The sequence below is a fragment of the Ochotona curzoniae genome, unplaced genomic scaffold, assembly GCF_017591425.1.
Source record: "Ochotona curzoniae isolate NIBS_2020 unplaced genomic scaffold, NIBS_Ocur_1.0 contig_1014, whole genome shotgun sequence".
Lineage (NCBI taxonomy): Eukaryota > Metazoa > Chordata > Mammalia > Lagomorpha > Ochotonidae > Ochotona > Ochotona curzoniae.
The window spans coordinates 19,293,711-19,315,590 of NW_024464920.1; the positions used below are offsets into that span (position 1 = coordinate 19,293,711).

At 39.5% G+C, this 21,880-nt stretch overlaps 1 protein-coding gene across 1 annotated transcript in view; it reads right to left on the reverse strand.

Moving 5' to 3' along the window:
• Positions 1 to 21,880, reverse strand: part of METTL25 (methyltransferase like 25) — a 62,757-nt gene that overhangs the window by 16,182 nt on the left and 24,695 nt on the right. Inside the window, exons 6-7 of the mRNA XM_040981152.1 lie at positions 20,774 to 20,776; positions 2,231 to 2,325 (exon numbers count right to left, since the gene is read on the reverse strand). Coding sequence (XP_040837086.1) covers positions 2,231 to 2,325; positions 20,774 to 20,776 — 98 coding nt within the window. The remainder of the gene's footprint in view (positions 1 to 2,230; positions 2,326 to 20,773; positions 20,777 to 21,880) is intronic.

Sequence of the window (21,880 nt, forward strand, 5' to 3'; positions counted from 1 at the left end):
TAAAAGTGACATTGAAAAAGATTAATTGATAACATGTAAATTTACATGCATGGAAGTATTAATATCATTAAAGAATGTTAACTAGTACATTTATATAATTAGGTTTGATTTATAACAGATGTGTGTCATACACATAAACATATATACAGGTCCATTACACACAATCCTTGAATTTCGGAACAAACAGAACAGAAATGGAATGACATCTCAACTCATTTAAACATAGCTAAAGCAATTATTCTATAAACATATAGACATTGGTATAACTCCTATACTATCTTTTGACATGATTACTTATGATTTAATGAATATATAATTTTATAATTTATTAAATTAAAATGAACAAACACAAAGTTGAAATTAAGGTATATCTGAGTGTACATGTTCTGCAAATCCAAATAAAATTTACAAGAAACCATCAAGTGACAAATGGAAGCATAAGTATACTTGCATATATTTTCGCAATTTTACATCTACCGATTTTTCAACTTACATATGACATAAGCCATTTTAACATTTTAAACAAATATACACAGTCTATTATGAAATTTGTCACTTACACAAGAAATAATGGCTTCTGAAATCTTCCTTTTAATAGAGACACACTACACTTTTACGAAGCTTTGTAAGTAAATTGGATTTAAATATGCCACAACACTGACCCAATGATCTCTATCATTACTATTTTTTAAATATTAGACTTTTCTTAAACACTTAGTGAGCTTGGCCATTTATTGATAATTAAGTTGAAAGTACCATACACCTGATTACAAGCTTTGTGGTTGACGAGGAAGGGGTATTAATCAGCTATCTCACCAAAGAGAACTACATCTATCTTGTTTCACTGTGATATTCCTAATGTTAGCATCTTTTGTCTTCCTCCCTAGGTTAATGAGATTTCCTGGAAGAATATTTTGGTCTTTTGGAAGGTTCAAGCCTGGCTGCCAACATTCTAGAAATCAAATCATTCCAAAACTGACTGTCATTCTAACAAGATCCTGAAATAAGACAAACTTGTGCTAAAGCATTTCAGGTGAAGATTCATAAGACAATAAATATTTCAGCATAAATACAATTTTAGGTTATATCACCTAGATCTTTGGTATGATACTTCGTAAACTGCTATGTAATTTATATGAACATAGTGGACTATACAACAATCAGTTTATCTTTGGTTTGGTCATTAACCATTGTGTATATTTATGTAAATGAAATATTTCATATTTAAACTCTAACTGAAAGCATATAATATGATGCTTCTGTATACACACACAGTTAAATCAAGGTAACAAATATTACATCCCCATCCTTAGTGACCTTGTGTGTATGTGGTAATGGCGTCTAACATCGACTCTTAGAGAAGTTCATGGCGAGTATATAATGGAGTTATGATTACCTGTCATTATGCTATACTTTAGTTCTTCTGATTTATCTATCACACATGTTCAACATAAGTTTCTGACACAAACACACAAACAAATCACTCATACTATTTAATTTGATCCTTTGTAAGTCAATATTACTCTATCCAACAGGGAATACCAACTCGGGCTAAAGTACTCTAAATCTAAGGATACTTGTTAAATAAGGCACAATAAAATTTTACTCAATTAGTAATATCACAGCCCAGAAAACTCAGTATTTTCCCTATTCTGTAAAAATTAGGACACCAAACACTAATATTATGCTGTGAATAAAGTTTTAAACCTATTAGGTATGTAACACTCAGTACTTGGGGGTCCAGCGCGGTAGCCTAGTGGTTAAAGTCCTTGCATGCGCTGGGATCCCATAAGGGCACTGGTTAATGTCCTGGTGGCCCTGCACCCCAACCAGCTCCCTGCTTGTATCCTGGAAAAGCACTAGAGGTTGGTCCAAAGCCTTGAGACCCTGTACCCACATGGGAGACCCAGGAGGAAGTTCCTGGCTCCTGGCTGCATATTGACTCAGCTCCGGGCGTTGCGGTCACTTGGGGAGTGAATGACCACTTGGTACTTGGCACATCTTATGGGATAATTTTTTTTTTTTTACAAATATTTGTTATTATACTTCATGTAGAGTGAAAAATGCTGAGAGGGCAAATTTTACTTTTAAGTGTTTGTTATATATATATAAATGTTAATGGTGATGCTGCACAAAATTTCGCATTTGATGCATATTTTCCAAAAATATTAAGTTCTGCAAATATGGATAAAAATCTTACTTAACAACAACAAAAAAAAATACAACATACCAAACAGGCTGACATTCTGGCATTGCGACCACAGCACCACTTCTCTTCCTTTAAATAGCAGCTCATTGGAAAGCCCCACTTTTCTTGAGGACATTCTGCAAAAGGGTGAAGAATACGACTTAAGTAAAAATCTTCCTGCTTCAGTTAAACAATCTATTGAGAAAGCAAGTTGGTCATCGAGGAAGTCAAAGGGTAGTTAAACATGGAAGTGGCGATGCTTAACAGTTCATTCCAGTTTGTTAAGTGAAAACATATTAACGTTATGAAAATGGTGCTTGTTCAACAACAGCTGATTTGTGTTTAAGTTCCTGGTCTGATACCAATCAATTCACCAAAACCATTTGTCTAAGATTTAGCAGCAGCAATTTAAAATTCAAATGCTCCTCACGGACAGGGTGGTTATAGGACATAAGTAAGTGGATACTGATCATTTATTTCTGACCTGTTAAAAAAACAACTTGTATATGATATTTGGGAATTTAATATGCTACTTCTTCTATTTCAATATGCCTTGAAACTTGTGATCTGAGACCAGTTTTCAACAAAGGCACTTTCCCCCTATAACTAAGAGGAACATTCAGTTCCTATGGTAGAGAAAGGGTCTAAAGACATGCGTGTATGCTATTTATTCTCAATGCTAATGCACAAACCTAACCAATGAAAACATTTAGTTTGTCCTCCTCCAACCCATTCTTTCTTTGTATTCAACTTTTTAGATCAAAATGCACATGTGTTAGGCTTCCCATGGCTGCAAGGATGGCTACAAGAATGGGTTTTGGCCAAATATGTGCACAAATGATGATCTGCATGAACTCTGGCTTCTGTGCATAGAGACGGATGGACACGCTCTTTCCCTTCAGCATTCACCTCTTGTCCCTGACTTCATTCCTCCTGTAAAATGTTGCCTTGGTGACAAGTCAACCAGGATCAAGTAAGCAGAAACAGAAGAGGGTGCACCAACTGAAAATACAAGAATCCTGGCCCGTTCAGGTCTTCAATATACAGCTTCATGTCAGGACTACTTGTCATCCAATGGATTGAGGCAGAAACGTCCCTGTTGTAGGTCACTGTTACTTGGATCCAAATCTATTTTCAATATAAAGCTTTGTGAGGTATTAACAGGAAGTTTCTAGAAAAATGAGAATTCTGGGGCCCAGCACAGTGGCCTAGCAGCTGAAGCCCTTGCCTTGAACTCGCCGGGATCCTATATGGGCGCCGGTTCAAATCCTGGATGCTCTACTTCCCACCCAGCTCCTTGCTTGTGGCCTGAGAAGGCAGTCGAGGATGGTCCAAAGCTTTGGGACCCTGCACCCACATAGGAGACCTGGAGAAAGTTCCAGGCTCCTGGCACAGCACCGGCCATTGTGGTCAACTGGGGAGTGAATCAACGGATGGAAGATCTTCTCTGTCTCTCCTCTGTGTATATCTGCCTTTCCAATAAAAATAAATAAATCATAAAGAAAGAAAATGAGAACTCTGAAAAAATATGCAAGGGTATCAAAAATTTTTGTACAAATATACATATATTTCCATTTTCTGAGAAAAAAATTTTATGTACTTTCATGTCTTACTGATTCCTAAACTTGACAGCTCAGCAAGTCAAACTGTATTATTATTATAACTATATGTTTTATATATATATGTAAATATACATTACACTTACATAATATATATCATATATATCATATGTATAATTAAATATATATGTTACACTTGAACAAATAGTTGATTTGATTGCACTCACAAAGCCCTGTGCAGGAATGCAGGAGCACTACCTCAGGAACACTAATAAAACATCCCAGCATTCTTATAAACATTTTAGCCTAGTTTGAAGATGTGACATTTGATCAGGGACTTTAAGCCTATGACAAAGAAAGCCATGACAATACATTTGGTCTTTTTAGACTGTGATTCCTGCATTCATAGATTCAACCAAGCACAGATTGAAAATATTTAGAAAAAACAATATCCTTGCTGAACATGTACATACATGTTTTATTATTATTCCTTAAACAATAGTATGTGACAACTACTTACTTGCCATTTATATTCTCTTAGGTACTCTAAGTAACCTAGAAGTATTTTAAGCATAAAGGAGAGTGTGCATTGTTATGTGAAAATATTCTGCAATTCTATGTAAGGAACTTGAACATCTGCACACTTTGGTATGGCAGAAGATCCCTGTGAAAAACGAGGGACAAATGTGTTTATGAAAAAATGACACACAAAAATTAAGTTCTCAATAACTGCAGAGTATCTTAATAATTTAAAGTGATAACTGACCAAACATTTTACAATCTGTTTTAATACTCCAACAATATTCTACAAACTTGTGGCACTGAAAAACAAAGATCACAGATAACTTATTGCTGAGTACAGAAAGAATTACACTATAAAGTGCATACTATAAATTAAAGGGAATTACACTATAAAGTAAAGGGACACAATTAGTGAACTATCATTGTTCTGCCAAATAAGAAAGGTATATATACCTGCCTGGAAATGGGTACAGTGATCTTCCCCAAGTCATAATTTAAAGAAAGGTAGACTGAGAAAAAAAATCACTTAGCTTTCAATTCAAAGGAATACACAATTTCTGAAAAATACATTATACTGAAAGGATAAACTACTTACAGGATGAAAAAGGAGGCAATCTGTCAAACTTACAGTCAAGTTACTTAAATTCAGTTAAATCTATTTATTCATTTATTTACTTGAAAGACAGAGAAATACGGACTGAATGATAGAAATATTCCAACTTCTACTTCAATTAAAAATGCAAGCTGCAGAGGGTCTGACATAATAGATGGATTTTGGAACTGGGAAGAAGTGGAAGACACAGTCCAAACAAAGGAAGTATAAAGAAACATTTGACTGGGTACCTAGGATTAAGAGGTGAGCTGGCTGTTGGACCAGGAGTGGGGAATGGTCTGAACAGGAATAAACAACTTGAAGGGAAGAGCCCTGGGGGTCTTTAGACAGACAATGGCAAAGCAGTAAGGACTGTGATAGCACAGAAAAAGAGGTGAGAATTTTCCCAGAGAAATACAACACTTGGTTTTCTAACTGGCATCTGGTAATAAAGGGAAGGTACAAGCCGACATACATAAGATTGTCCCCAATTTCGAAAAACACTCTGTTGGAAGTCAGCAGAACAGCTCCAGATGTTGCCTATCCCACCGTCACTGGAGAAACGGAGGCCAGTAAAAAATGATCTTATTTCAATTATGTTCCTTCACCTATGTTGATGAAAGCCGAGGATTGGAAGGTTATAAACTTTCTAATGGTTTATAATGCTTCTATTTATTGCTACATGAAGGCTTACAGAAGAGCACTTTTAATATGTTTATACAAGAGCTCTGGCTAAAATCCTACACAATGGAATACAAAGAACAGAAGGATAATCTAATTCTATGCACCTGTCTCTGTGAATCCCCATTCAAAACATACAGGAACTTTAAGAGTCAAAGGTAATTTGCAGAAATGTCAAATGTGGCTCAAAGTTATGTGAAGCTATATGGCTTCTCGGGACATCATAGGGTTATAAACCACCTTGAAGTTTGTGAATCTACACCATAACTTCTCCTGTAGTTAAGATCATGGAAGCTCCATATCTCTGGATTCTTAAACAAGGATTAAGTACAAACAATTGGAAAACTTTGAAGTCAAACAAAGTCTTTCATGTAAAAATCAATATTATTCTGTCTGTAGTACAGTGAGGTCCTTTAAATATTCTAAAGTCATTGAACTTCTACTTTTATCCATCAGTGTCTTACACCGTGTTCATAGACCATATTCATTTCTAGTATGACTGGACATTAACCTCCCTTACCAGCAAAGCAGTTTGCTTCCCTGTAGCTCCTCTTTCAAAGCCTCTCCAAATGCAAACCTTGAAATAGGTTATGTCACTTGTGTTTCTTTCTACATTATTTTTAAAGTTTATTTATTTGAAAGGCAGAGTCACAGAGCAAGAGTAATATAGAGGAGGAAGGGAGTTAGGGAGGGAGGGAGAGAGAGAGAGAGAGAGAGAAAACTTTTGATTTATTGGTTCACTCCCCAAAGGCCGAAAAGGGCTGAGCTGAGCTGGTCTAATGAGGAGCCTCTTCTGTGTGCAGAAGGCCAAGCCCTTGAGTCATCCCCTGCTTCTTTTCCAGGCCATCTTTAGGAAGCTGGATCACAAGTGGGGCATCTGGAACTTGATCATATTGGATACTTCTGCTACAGGCAGGGATTTAACCTTCCGTGCCACAGTGCTTGCTGCTCATTTTATTCCCTAGTCTTCTTTGTGCGTGTCAAAAGTTCATTAATTTTAAAATGTTAAGATTAAACTAGTTTTCATTTTTTGTGTAAAGGTGTCATTATTCACCCAGTTATACAAGCTTGCACTTTAGAGCCATCCTGTTATTTCCTCCTTTAATTCCGAATTCTTCTTTTTTTTAAATTTATTATTTTTCATGATACAGTTCTGTAGGCACAGGGAATCCACTCTACACCCCCGTACCTTCCTCTCTGTTTCTCCCATACTATTACAATAGTATTGCAACAACCATCACAAGTGCAACATTCTGCTATTCCACGTATCATCATTCTAGGCAATGGCAGATAGTCCAGTACGCTTACTGTCAAGGTATATTTAATAGTTTCTCCGGGAGTTCTTTTACTCGAGAGTAGAGGTGCATACTGCAATGTAGCTTCATTTCCCAGTGTACTAGTCTTCAATACAAATCCTATACAAGAATGTATGTATTTACATGATGCGATTACCTATGTATCTACTTATTCTGTGTTTTACAGGGAGGTTGCCCTATATATCAGAGGGAACACGTGATACTTGTCCTTTTGGGATTGGCTTATTTCACTGAGTACAATGATCTCTATTTGGGACTATGCAAATGGGAGATTTCACTATTTTTCATGGCTAAGTAACATTTGATGCAGTAGATGTACCACAGTTTCTTTTTTAAAAATGATTTGTTTATTTTTTATTGGAAAGGCAGATTTTCAGAGAGAAGAAGAGACAAAGATCTTCCATTCAATGATTCACTCCCAAATTGGCCGTAACAGTCAGAACTGAGCCGATTCAAAGCCAGGGGTCAGGAGCTTCTTCTGCATCTCCTGTGTGGGTGCAGCGTCCCAAGGCTTTGGGCTGTTCTCTACTGCTTTCCCAGGCCACAGGCTGAGAGCTAGGAAAGAAGTTAAGCGGTCAGGATATGAACTGGTACCCGTACGGGATATTGGCACATGCAAGGTGATGGCCTTAGCCACTAGGCTCTCGGGTTTGCTTCTGTGTCTGGCTTACTTCCTTTAGTACAATTTCTTCTGTTACCCCAATGTTCCTACAAACAGCAATGTTTCACCTTTTTAAAGGCAGATTAGTGATTCTTCTGTCTATACATATCACTTTCTTTATTCATCTGGCATTGAGCACTGAGGTTGATTACATATCTTGCCTATTGTACACAACATCGCAATAAACATGGGAGTCAAGACATTTCTTAATGACCCAGGTCCTAATTCTTTCAGTTATACACTACAGATTAAGACTATTGGTTCAAACAGTAATCAGGTTTTAATTTTCAGAGGAAACTCCATATAGATTTCCATAATGACTATCACTTTACATTTCCACTAAAAGGGTAAAAGGGTTTCCTTTCCTTACATCCTTATAAAATATTCACTAATTAATTTTTAAAACATTTTCATGGGCCTCAAGTGATAGTCACTATCACTTTTTCATTTCATTGATGATTAATGACGCTGAGCACTTTCTCATGTGCCTCTGCCTTCCTTGGAGAAATGACTATTGACTACTCATCACTTCCTCTCATTTCTTTCTTTATCCCCCTCTCTCTGCCCTCTTTCTGGGGGAGGGACTATTGCCCTTTAGAGGTGTCCTACATATTTCAAATATTGACTCATTTTCAGATTTATAGCTTACAAATATTTTTCAACTCTACTGTTTTCAATTTTATATTTCTTTTGCTGTACCAAACTATTTTAGTTTGATGTACTTCTACTTGTCTAGTTTTGCTTTTATTTTCATTCTTAAAAAATCATCAACAGCCCAATGTCCTCCTCTAGATTTCCAGCAAGGGAAGTTTCATAGGATTCTAGCACTTGCAGGCAGAGGATTATCTAATTGAGCCATCACCTGGCACCTATTTTTTTTTAAAGTGACTACATTAATTTCATATTTCAGATTGAATAATATTCTAGACTTTTATCTACCATGAGCACAGGAGAAACCCTTTTTATGTATTATTGCAAATATTGAGCTGAAAAAATTATAATAGTCACAAAAATGTGGTACAAATTAAAGAGATAAAGGGACAAAGTGTATTGAAAATGCATTTTAACTATGTCTAAGCAGTAAGAAGATGCCTCACGGCAAAAATAAAATCAATGCCAATATTCTAGAAAACATACAGCTGTCTGAAGATCAGACACAGCTGTCACTGTGAGGTAATTGTGCTAAGAATGCCAAGTACATCTAGCAGTTTCTCTATTCATTCCATACTAATTGGCAAGAATTTTTTTTGAGACCAAAGTCCAGCTGAACATTGAGAAGTAATGTGATATTTTGCAAAAGTTTATAAACAGCTGAATCTACAAGTCTGGCAGTAATGTCTACTGTTTGCAAAGAACAACAGCTAGCGTAATCATCTCAGAAATTTTATTTTAGTTGAGGTGGATTTTGATTGTTTCTCATGGAATTTCTGTACAAACTAATAAACTATTGGTACTGATAATTAAGAAAAAATAAAAGTTTAAGTACTCACTAACAATTTTACTTCTGAAAAAACACAAAACTTCAGGAGAAAACAACATTTATTGTTTTGCTATGCTGGTATAGATATCAAAGCATAATTTTTAAAAATGTCACACTACCATCCAAAAGCAGAATTATAGGATTCTGCAATCCCAACAAGAGAAGATGCTAAGTCTGAACTATTCCCTATTAAAAGTGCGAGAAGTTAAGTTTAATAGCAAGCATGCATTAGAAAGTTCCAATCAAGTAATGAGACAAATTCCTCTCATGCATCACGGATTGTCCGAGTTTATGGCACTACAGATATGGATGAGAACTCTAGTGAAAGCATGTCTTCCACGTTGTCTTGTGTATACTTTTGTATGCTTAGATATCACTAACTCTCTGCTCTATGTGGAACTTAAACTAATTCAGCACCTGCCACACTCCATCGTTTTAAAATCTGAAACAGAATCTACCTACTGTCCCGTGCATTTTTAAAATTCATTTCAGATATCCTCACACCTGGGAAACTGGGGAGTGGGTTCTTAGTTTATTCAGTGTCTGTCCTACCTTAGCACATCCTATTAACTCTTCAGCAGTGTAGTAACACTCAACAGTGTGGTTACTAAATGGGTTATAACTCATCACAAAGTTTTAGACTTCATTTTAATTTCTTATTAGATACAGAGATTCTAGGATTTCATCTACAGATTCACGATCCAGTACTACTTTTTACAAGACTGAAAATTAATTTAAATCAACACTTACATATATGTTTAAAGACTTACTTATTTTTATTGGAAAAGCAGATTTACATGGAGAAGGAGTGATAGAAAGACCTTCCATCTATTGGTTCATTCTTTTTTTTTTTTTAAAGATTTATTGGGCCCGGCGTGGTGGCGCAAGTGGTTAAGGTCCTCGCCTTGCACGCCTGGGATCCCATATGGGCGGTTCTATCCCGGCAGCCCCGCTTCCCTTCCAGCTCCCTGCCTGTGGCCTGGGAAAGCAGTCGAGGACGGCCCAAAGCTTTGGGAACCTGCACCCGCGTGGGAGACCCGGAAGAGTCTCCTGGCTTCGGATCGGCATAGCATCGGCCGTTGTGGCTCACTTGGGGAGTGAATCATCGGAGGGAAGATCTTCCTCTGTCTTTCCTCTCTCCGATGATTCACTCCCCAAGTAGCCGAAATGGCTGTAGCTGAGCCAATCTGAAGTCAGGAGCCTCCTCCGGGTCTCCCACACGGGTACGGGGTCCCAAAGTCTTGGGTTTTCCTCAACTGCTTTCCCAGGCCACAGGCAGGGAGCTGGATGGGAAGTGGAGCTGCTGGGATTAGAACCTGGCGCCCACATGGGATTCCGGTGCGTTAAAAGTTAGGACCTTAACTGCTATGCTATCGCACCGGGCCCAAATGATTCATTCTTCAAATGGCCACTACAGCAGAAGCTGAATTGATCTGAAGCTAGGAGTCAGGATCCAAAAGCTTCTTCCGGGTCTCCCATGTAAGTACTAGATCACGAGACTTTGGGCCATCCTCTACTGCTTTCCCAGATAATAAACAAGGAGCTAAATTGTAAATGGAGAAGCCAGGACACAAACCAGTACCCATATGGGTGGGATGCTGGTATGTGGAGGATTAGCAAGTTAAGCCAATGTGCTAATTCCCAATATTTACATATTAAATCTTTTCTCTTTAAATGATTATTTTTAAGTATAATCAATCATATATAGTTTGTTTTCAAATGTTGTTTTCACAAATTTTAGGCTAAAAGATTAGAAAATATTCTACTATTAAGCATGTTACATAGTGGATGGTATAGAATAGTAAAGTAACTACCTTCTCTTCAAAACAGAAATTTAGGAAAGGGTTGGTGTTATGGCACATGCAACCATATGTGCAAGTTCACACTTACAACACATACACCCTAATGGAGGATATGCTGGAGTTCCAGCAGCTGCTGCCTGCTGGCTTTTACCCAGATATTTTGACGACTTGGAAAGAGAACCAGCTGATGGAAGATCTCAATCTCTATCTCATTGCCTTTCAAATAAATAAATCTTTTAAAAAATAAGCTTATGATCTGGAAAATCCTGTGATAATCAATTGAGAAATTGAAGTCCTTATCATAAAGATATAAGATTAAAAAAGAAAACCAATTTAAGTGAACTGAATATATTTGTCAAAAGAAAATAATACACCCTTTCAACAAATATATATTGAATGCCTGCTGTACAACAGATGGTGGTTAAGATGTCTAACCAAGTACAGAGAAGGTGACTTGTGCTTTCAGGTTAGTTGCCTACAAAATTATGTAGCAATATCTTACTGTAAGCAGTGGAGTAGTGCATTTGGCTCTTGATGGCTGGAGAAAGAACTGCCTCACAACTCTTGGCCTCTGCTGAGATCAGCTTGGCAATCTGAAATTGACTACCTGGGTGGGGTTACACCATGGAAATGAGGGAATCCTATTACGGGCTTTTATGCAGAGTTTGCATCAGCCACTACAGATTTACCTTCACATTAACATGTAATGAAATCAACTGAGAGGATTGTGATCAAAAGTTTGTAACATTTAGAAGGAAGGAAGGAACAAAAATGCCAAAATGCATTGTGCTGTAAAATAAAATATCTATGAAAGAAATGTATAGCCAACATAATAATGAATGGGGAAAAACTGAAGACATATCCATCTAAGATCTACAGAACAAGAGAAGGTTTCCCACTATCATCATTGCATAAAATATAGTCCTCAAAAATGTATCAAGAGCCATTCGGCAAGTTAAAGAAACCAAATGGGACACAAATTTAAAATGAAGAAGTCAAGTTATCCCCATTTGCAGCGGATATGATTCACTATAGAAAGGAACCAAAAAAACTCTACTAAGAAACTACTGGAACTCATAAGAATAGAAAAATCATAAGAATATAAAATATATACAAAAAAGCAATAGCCTTTATTTTTATAAACAATTTAAAAACTCAGAAAGGACCTTCAAGATTAGTTCTATACACAAAAGCTGCAAATCTTTTAAAATAAACTTAATCAAGGATGTGGTGGATCTGTACCATGAAAATTACAAAACATTAAAGAACTAGAAAAAAGACCCCAAAACATGGAAAAATTTGTCATGCTCATGCATTGGTAGAATTATATAATTAAATGTTCCTACTACCAAAAGCAATTTACAGATTCAGTGTGGTCCCAATCAGAGTATTAAGGACAGTCTTCCCAGTTCTAGAAAAATTATGCTAAAATCCATATAGAAACTCCAGAGACTCTAAATGGCAAAACCAATCTTAAACAGCAAAACAAAGCTGGAGGCATCACAATATTGAATTTCAAGATGTACTACAGGGCACTTGTAATGAAAACAGATTCATAGTGGCACAAAAACAGAAATGAAGATCAATGGAGCAGAACAGATATTTCATAAATGAAACCACACATCCAACTAATTTTTGACAAGCAAACTGAAATCAGTCCAAATTGAAGGGACAATCTCTTCAACAAATGGTTCCGGGAAAGCTAGATCTATCTGCAGGTCTGAGAGAAGATCCCTACCTTTAACCACATACAAAAATCTACTCTAAATTGTCTAATCCAGACAATAAATGGCAAAGGGCATGAACACAGATTTTTCAAAGAATGAAATTCAAATGGCCAACAAATAAAAAAAAAAATCTCAGGTTCACTAGCCATCAGAGAAATGAAAATAAAATGCACAATGACATTTCAACTCATCACAGAACAGCAACCACAGAAATTAGAACAATAAATGCAAGATTATGGGGGGAAAGGTGTCATCGATGCTGGGAATAGAAACTAGTGCAACCTTTATGGAAGATAATATGGAGATTCCTCAGATATCTGAAACTAGATTTACCATAGGAATCAGCCATGTCCCACTCTTGAGAATTCATTCAAGTGAAATGAAATCAGAATAAAAGAGAGTAATCTGATCCCTCAAACCTATAGTAGTTGGATTCACAATAGCTAAGGCATGTGATCAACTCAGATGCCCACCAACTAATGAGTGGATAAAGAAAAGGTGAGCATATACAAGCTATGCAATACGATTCAGCCACAAAAATAGAAAGAATAAAATCTTGTATTTTTCAACTAATGGGGATCAATTAAAAGCTATTATACCTAGTGAAATAAATCAATCACAAGAAGACAAATATGTCTTCCATCATCTGTGATGAATAATACAAACAGTTGAAATTAATCCACATGAGCAAAACTGACATCCTGGGATTTGATTACTGTATATAGTGTTTACAGTCTTTATCTATACTTCTGAGGGCTAATTTTTTTAAGCTTTCTATGTGCTGATATCTTCACCTAATGGAGTATTAAGCCTGTGATTGCAGAGTGAAGTAAAAACATAAAACTGTAAAAATTAGGGAAAAAGAGAAAAAAAATAAGGAAGGAGGAGATAGGGAGGGGATGCAGACAAGAGGAGGGTAGGGTTGGAAGTACTGTTGTGCTCCTAAATGTTTCATGAAATTTATGCAATTCCCCTGCTTCTATTGTGGCAGTGCCTGGTCCCTGGCTTCTGCCATGGCAGCAACTAGGCAGCCTTGAGGGGCCTGGGGACTTGGGCTACAGGCTGCACAAGAAGAGCAGACGTCAGAACTCCTGCTCATGTTTGGGTTACAGGTGGGTGGGGGTGGGATGGGGTGGGGGACACAGGTTGCCTTGCTGGTATGCTGTGCTGATAGATTGGGCTTGTGGACTTGTTAACATGCTGGAGTCCTGACCTGGGCAGCAGTTGGTGTCCCAGACCTGTGCGTGAGCCAGAGGATTGTTTCTGGAATCTTGGGTAGTTGAGAAAAGCTCCAGGTCAGCACACCACCCTAACAGATCGGGTTGGGGAACCCATTCACTACTGGGCATAGAAGTTGTGGCTTGATCAGGGAACAGGGTATGGGATTTGTGGGAGGGAGGACCACTCAGAGTACACTGCAGGTGAGAAATGATTTCTGGGAGACTTCTGCCAACAAGGCCACTGTACTTGCAGGTAAGTGAGAGAGTTGTGGCTGATTGGTTTGGAGGGGGGAAGTTGGTGGACCATTATGGATCAGATTGATGCACCCACCCATGTAGGAGACCTGAGCTGGGCTAGTTAGCATTGACGAACATCTACCACCACCCATTGGTGCACACTAAAGTTAGGGCTGAGGGCCTACTTGGCAGGGCTTGATCACAGTACCTGCCAGTATGTGTTGGAATAAGGGACAAGTAATGTTAGGCTGGATCATGACACTAACCAGCACATAAGAGAACTGGGTCTAGGGGCAGATTCTGTGGGGGATATATGGAATCACCCCTGTGGAACTGCAATATCCACTGGTTGCTCAACAGCTGGGATGATTGACAGGCTAAGCTAGGCAGGACCATGGAATTCAGTAACACTCATGGGTACTGGGGATGGGAACAGGCCAGATTGGTTCAGGCTGCAGCACCTGTAGGTACATTCAGGAATTGATGTGGGAAGACTAGGCTGTAACATTCAGGACACACAGAGGTCAAACAAAGAGGGGGCAAACTATGTTGGGTAAGAACCTAGCACCCACTGGCACATGTGAGATCTGGGACTGGGAGTGAGCCTTGTGGGGACACTTGAGGAATTCCACTGCTGGGCTGCAGCTCCACCTGGTAAGCCAGAGTCAATGCCAGGTGTTGGTCAAGTCAGGCAAGACTGCTCCATTTGTCAGCAAGTGCATGGGCTGATTTAGGGTGAGGGGAGGTGGTGACCACGCAGGGCTGGGCCAAACCCAGCACAATAGTATCAGCAGGAGCCAGTATGAGGGCCATGCTGGGCTAAGCTACCACATCTACCAGTTTTCATGAAATCCAGGGACCGTGGCAGACTGGGCAGGACTTTGCTGCAGCACCGCCAGCAAGAGCTGGTACTAGGGGTGGGTTGGGCCAGGCCAGGGCAGGCCAGGCTGCAGCATTTGATGGCACAGGCCATGAAGGGGAATGGGCTATGTGGAGTTGGTTCAGAGCAGGGAACAGGCCTGACTGGGGAGCTAAGGGGAGGCTCTGGAAAGGTTGGCGTTCCTACTGGTGCATGTGAGAGCGGGAATTGGGGGCAACGAAGAGGGCTGGACATGGCTGAAGTATACTGTGGCATGGGTGTGGACAGCATCTGGGATGTGCCAGACTGGGCTGGGTTCCAATATTCGCTGGTGCTCCAAGAGCCAGAGTGGGTATGGACCTGCTAGGTGTTCACACTTAGGCTATGGGCTAGGTCTCAGCAACTGTTGAATCACATGAGAGCTGCATCTTGGGGTGGACCAGGTGAGGCTGTGCTGTAGCACCCAACAGTAACAGCCAGAATGGAGGAGGGCAGGTTGGCAAAGCTGATGTACCTACCAGGACAGGAGGTGGGCCAAGACAGGCTAGGCCAAGGACCCACTGGTGCGTGTGAGATCTGCCACTGGAAGGAGACCTGATAGAGGAGCTTGGGGAACTCCTCTGTCAGGATGCAGTTCCTGCAGGTGACTATAAGAAACAAGGCAGCAGCCCAGACCGGATGGGAACAGGCCAGGTCAGGTTTCAGTACTGACCAGCACATGTGTGGATCAGGTCTGGGGGCAAGACAGGCTGGGCTAGCTTATAACACCCACTGGCAGATGGGAAAACCAAGATCAGGTGCAGGATAGGCCAGGTTGGACCACAACATCAGCTAGTTCATATTAGAGTTGAAACTAGGGGCTGGCTAGGCCATGCTGGGCTACAGCATATGCCAGCAAATGGTGAGGTGGGGCATGCTGCAGTACCCATCAGCACACATAAGACATAGGGGAAAGGGAACAAGCCCAGCATGGAGGGCATTGAGGAATCCTCTGCCTGGCAGCACTGCTCCTACTAGTAAGCATAAGAACTGGACCCAGGCCAGAGTAGGCTAGTCATGGCTACAGCTTCCATTGGCATGTCAGCTGGGTTGGCATGGGTGCCAGTCTGGGCTGACTATATGCACTGGTGTATGCATGACCCAGAGTAAGTGGAGGCTGGTCAGGCTTTGCTGCAGCAATTGCTGGCAAGTGCTGGGAATGGGGACAAACCCTGTTGAGCTAGACTGTAGAACCACCTGGACAGTGCAAGATCTGGGACTGGGAGTGGGCCCAGTAGGAAAACTGTGGGTACTTCTCTGATGGCTTGCAACTCCCACCTGTGAACATGAGAACCAGGGCTGGTGGTGGATCTAGTTTTACAGACAGCAACACCAACCAGCTTAAGTGTGGACCGGACAGTGCGGTCACTTGGGCTGAGCTAGGCTGTAGCACTCACTGATCTGTACAAAAGTAGAGCGGGATGTGGGATAGACCAGACCCATCTGCTGCACATACCAGCACACACACAGGAACTGGGTTTGGGGGTAGTCATGGTGGGGGATATATGGAGTTGCTCCAACTGGGCTGCAATTTCCACTGGTTACATGAGGGCTGATTGGGTGGTGGACAGGGTTAGGCTGGGTCACAGCATCACAGGTTTGCACAAGGGATGTGGCCGGAGAAAGAACTGACCCAACAATGGCAACCACCAGTGTGTGTATACGATGTGGGTGACAGTCTGAGCTGGACCCTGTACTGGCAAGCACGGACAGGCGTCATGTCTGTGGTCAGCTCAGGTGAGGTTTCTTTGAAGACCCATCCACACTCCCAACAGAACCACTAGACTCAGAACTCCAATCATGGGGAGAATCGCAGGATCTGTGATCTGAGTATGGAGTGCATGAGGCAGAACTGGGCCTCCTCAATTACTGAAGGTGGTGCAGTGGATGGCATGCCCAGAGGCACAGGGGGATATGGCAGTCCACTGGGGGCCTGCAGAGGACATCTAGTAACACAGCAAAGGATCGAGAGCAGAACAAATTGGACAACTCTCCCTGCCAAGACGAAACAGCAAGTATAATGAGTGGAGATTCCAGACCTATGAAAGATTTCCTCATCCTTGGAGCAACAAAATCTAAGCATTCCAGAACTATCAAAACCACTTGTGCAGAATCCTCAGAACATGCTCCACATTGGGGATCCAGGGATGACACAGCTGTCCACCATTCCTGGGTACTGATATGGTTAGGAAGTTGGGTGCAGATTCTCCCCTTCTCTCTCTCATTCCCCCAGATACAGGAAGAAAAAGAAAATTGGAAACAAATCCTCTCACTCACTTTGTCCTAGCCCTTGGCCCTTCCTACTCTAATCAGTGGTCCACACAGGCATGCACCCTTTTCAACTATGCAAAGATCAGGAAAAACAAAATAAAAAAATATATATGGAATTTGTTTACTTTCTACAGATACACAGACAGATAAATAGACGATGTCTCAGATTTCCTAGTCATACTCCAGCTGTTTTCTAAATCCCTAATGTTGGATATGCTGTTTTTTTAAAAAAAAAAACATTATTTTATCCACTCATCCACCAATGCCACCCTTCATGGGCCAGGAACTGTGACAGGCATAGTATTTTTTAAAGCAGTGGTGAATATTTTGGTACAAAGTACAGTCCAGGAAAAATAAAAACTTCGGGAAATCAAAAAATATCCCAATGAATGAATACTAATCATAACAAATTTTCAAAATATTATTGAAAATAAAATATAAGTAACACTGCTACTAATCTATCTCAATATATCATAGGTATGTAATACATTTCTTCTTATGGGTCCTAATCAAGATAACATGAAACTACTACTAAAATCAAGACAACAAATATATTTTTGTCAGAAACACGTTCTACAGTCTTTGTAGTCATGTTTTACGATTAAAAGTGAAATAAAACTTTGCCACTAATATGTAGATATTTGCAAGCTTTTTGTTCATTCTGAAGTAATAATGATGAGAAGAAACTCTGAAACTCTGTCATTCTTTCTTTAAATAAATAAAAGCAATTTTTCAAAATCAATGAAAGGACCACAGGATACGGGCACTCGACCGCTGTACTCTTCCGTTAGTCCGTCCGGATGACATCACAAGAAGTACTGTGCTGGAAGCCGAGCCATAAGGCTCCACGCAGACACCAAGCTTGCCTGTGCTCCCGATTTTAGATTTCTCAGACTCAGCAGCATGAGAAATTATTTTCTGTCATTTTTAAACTACTTTTTTTGTAGTGGCACTAAAGGACTAAGATATTGCTTAGACTTGGAATGCTCCTCTCTAGCTTTGCACTGCTCATCATACGTTTATGTCCTGAACGCAAAGGTCACTACCTATGTAAAGTGGTTCCTGCTTTCACGACAGAAAAAGAATTTGCCATTTGGCCGAAATAGCTCTTGTGGCATTTAATACATTCTCCTTCCTTTACACATAAATGATATATAATTTCTTACCTGTCTATTATTAGGGGCTTGGTCCACATTCTTAATACAGTCTCAAAGTGACAGTTCTGCATTAAGGAAAAGCATTTAGGATAAAACCTTTCTTTTCAGTTCAGAACACAGGTTCATAACTAAGACAATCCATTTCTCTTGTCACGGTCCATAGGGAGACAGCATAGAATGTATATTCAGAGACTCATTTAAGAAGGGTAGCTCTGCTATCAACTTTTCTATCAAGGCTACTGCTAGTCTATAATCAGTACAGGAAAATGAAGAAAAAAGAAACAAGCAGCATTCCTTTAAATGTATAATGGTTCACGTTGCTCTGATGTGAACTCTGTTACTGAGAAACAGGAACTCTAGCTGGATGGCTGGATGACGCCTGCTCTGCTAAACCACGGTGAATGATATAAGCAAAGAGAAGAGGGCAATGGATACTTTCACATCTTTTCATAAATGATACTTCTCCTTTCTTCCTTCCAGGACTCCACATATGCATGAACATTATACAGACAGACACAGACTCCGGGGCAGAACACCGCTGCCTGCTCTGTTTCCCTTTGGTGTTCCAAGCATCTTGACTTCCTTTGCACTGTGACACACTCACCTAGGTGATATTTCTTAGCTTTTTAGACAGGCTAACATGGAGAAAAGCAAGTAATTGGGTAGAATTTCCAGGGAAATTCAAGGATGCTTCCTCTAATGGAAGAAATGCTTTCATCTTTGCATTTCATTTCATCTGCACTGCAATGGACACAGAAGCAGCAATTATTATGTGCCCATAAGTAAAAGGCCAATAAAACTGCAGATACTTTAGCCCTTACTTGGACCATAAAAACCAAGGTTGGCTACCACCTTTGAAAATATGAGAAAAATAAATCCTATGTGCTTAAGTCGTAATAATTCCATTCCATATAAGACTTTTCCAAAATACAATTGCTCATAAAAAGCGAAGTCAAGGTAAACATACTGAAACTGTCACCCAAAATGTGGTCCATCCTTCATGCTTACCATCATGGGAGTTACACCATCTCCTACTCAGCTAAAAAGCGTAAACTATGAATCAGTCTGAATCACTTCTTATTATGCCCTATTCCTCTTAACAATCTTAACATGCATCTTGAATTCTACCCTAGCTACATTTAGTAGCCAATTTTGCAGTCTCAAATTATGAGATTCCAGGACACCAGAACTGCCTAAACATAGACTTTATCATTTATACCACAACCCCTGTAGGGTTATGCAATACAAGTTCAACTTGACCAGACACTGTATTTGAGGACTATAGCATTCTAACATAAACTGATCTAATACTACCCATATGGCACATCGGCTCCACAGCGTGGAAGATTATTAGCCCATTATACCACAGTGCCGGTTGGAGGTTTCAATTTTTCTTAGTCTGTGCAGGTTTCCTCATATTTTGTTAATCAACAATGGTTAAAAATATATATTACTTAATTTATACAGGATCCAGCTGAACTATAACAGGATGACTTTCAGAAAAATCTCACCTCTAATTAACACTGTTGGAAATGAAAATCAAAAGCACACTGTTTTGAAAGGAGACAAAATATCAGCACTGAAAACATATAAAAGAAAAACAGATATTTAATAAAATGTATATCATATGAAGCAAAAAGTAACACCTTTACTGAAAATACAATTTTATGAATGTTGTTATGAGATTATTTACTGCCACTAGAAACGAAATTCATCACTAAATGCCACATGACACAATAAATAATTTAATGTAGATATGCTTAAGTTCATGTTTACTTAAAAATTTTTAGCATATGCTCAACAGTTGAAAGTCTAGAAATATAAGATAAGCTTTCAATGTTAAATTATTTATTTATGTGAAGGCAGAGAGAGAGAGAGACCAGGAAGAGAGAGACTTTCCATTTTCTGGTTTACTCCCTACATGCCTGCAGTAGCACCGGCTGGACCAGGTCAAAGCCTAGAGTCAGTAACTTCACTCAGGTCTCCCACACACGCACCTGGCCCATCATCTCCTGGTTTTCCTAGGTGAATTAGCAGGAAATTAGATTAGAAGTGGAAAAACCAGGAGTAGGCTCTCTAATATAATCTGTGCCCTGTCCAAGTAACAAGTGTAGCGCACTGTGCAACAATATCAGCCCTGATAATATCTTATCTTAAAAGAATGTGTTTTTATAAAAGAGCTCAGACATTTTTCTCCAACCTTTAGGCACCATTTCCAATTCCAGTACCTCTGAATTTAAAGCAATGGAGCCAATCTTCAAAATTCAATGACAAAGAAGATTATGTACCCACTCTCTGCCCTGAGGATGAGAAACGATCTATACTTGCATAGGTATCACAAATGCTGGCATGAGATTAAAAGATGTCACCAAACAATGGTCTGTCACCTTCTGCTAATTAGAACAAAATGAAACAGAACCATACAAAAGTAAATGGAAGTATTTGTGAGAGGATCAGCTTACTATCTTCTATCATAGTAAGACCAGGCAAACATGAAGTTAGGCAGTAGGCTTTCAAAGGTTATACCATTGCTATGTGACTCCGTTGTTCTGCATTACTTAAGAGTGCACAAACAATATATATACCAGAAGACTCCCTGGTGCTGGGCTAGAAGGTGTGGGGAAAGAAGGACACCTGCCACAAATGGCTGCCTTGAGACAACAGCTGCTTCTAGTAGAGGCTTCTATTAAGGTCAACCAAGCAGCAATATCCACCTACCTCATGTAACCCCGCCCCAAAAGACCACTTTTCCTTTACTCTCTCTCTACCTCCTAGTCTCTGAAACGCTCATATAACCATGCAGTCAAGGTAAAATTACCCTCTTAGCTCTCTAACACTAATTTCCAACCTGATTCAAATGTAAAAACCAGTTGTGCAATAAAATGAGGATGATAGGCAGGTGTGTAAGACATGAAGGGAAGGAGACACAACACCCTGAATCACTGAGAGACAGAATTTATGCAATGTTCCACTTAGTGTATGACAGGAAATGTATTTTAACACTATGCTCTTAACTTCTTGCTCAGTAAGTCACTGATTTTAATATTTTGATCAAATTACACAGTGGAAGATTTCCATTTCATTAAGAAATACTAGGACCTAAACATTACAGATAATATGTGCAAATTAAAGCTACACTTACATTCCATCTGTCAAAAGAGTTGTGGCTTAAAAAAACCTAGAATTCTATTTGCCAGAATCAGCTGTCAGGCACACGTGCGCACACACACACACACACAGAGCTAATCAATCAAGATAAGCTGATCAAATTATAATAACGCCCATAATACTCCTGGACATGTCCTGCTTGTTGTACAACACTTCCCTGATTTGTCTATCTTTTAACTCATAACTTCATTCCCTACTAAAGGCCCTCTTTCTGCCCTGTTACACCTGTTTGGTTTCCCTACACTGTCATTATGATCTCTAATTTTAAGGACTTTGTGCAGAACTAATACTCCAACTCTTTGTATTTTGATCTACCTGTGGGCCCTCTAGGTTCAGCCTTTAGTTTGAACTTGTCAACTGGCATCAACCCATCTTTGCATGAGAGAAGTTGAAATGGCAAG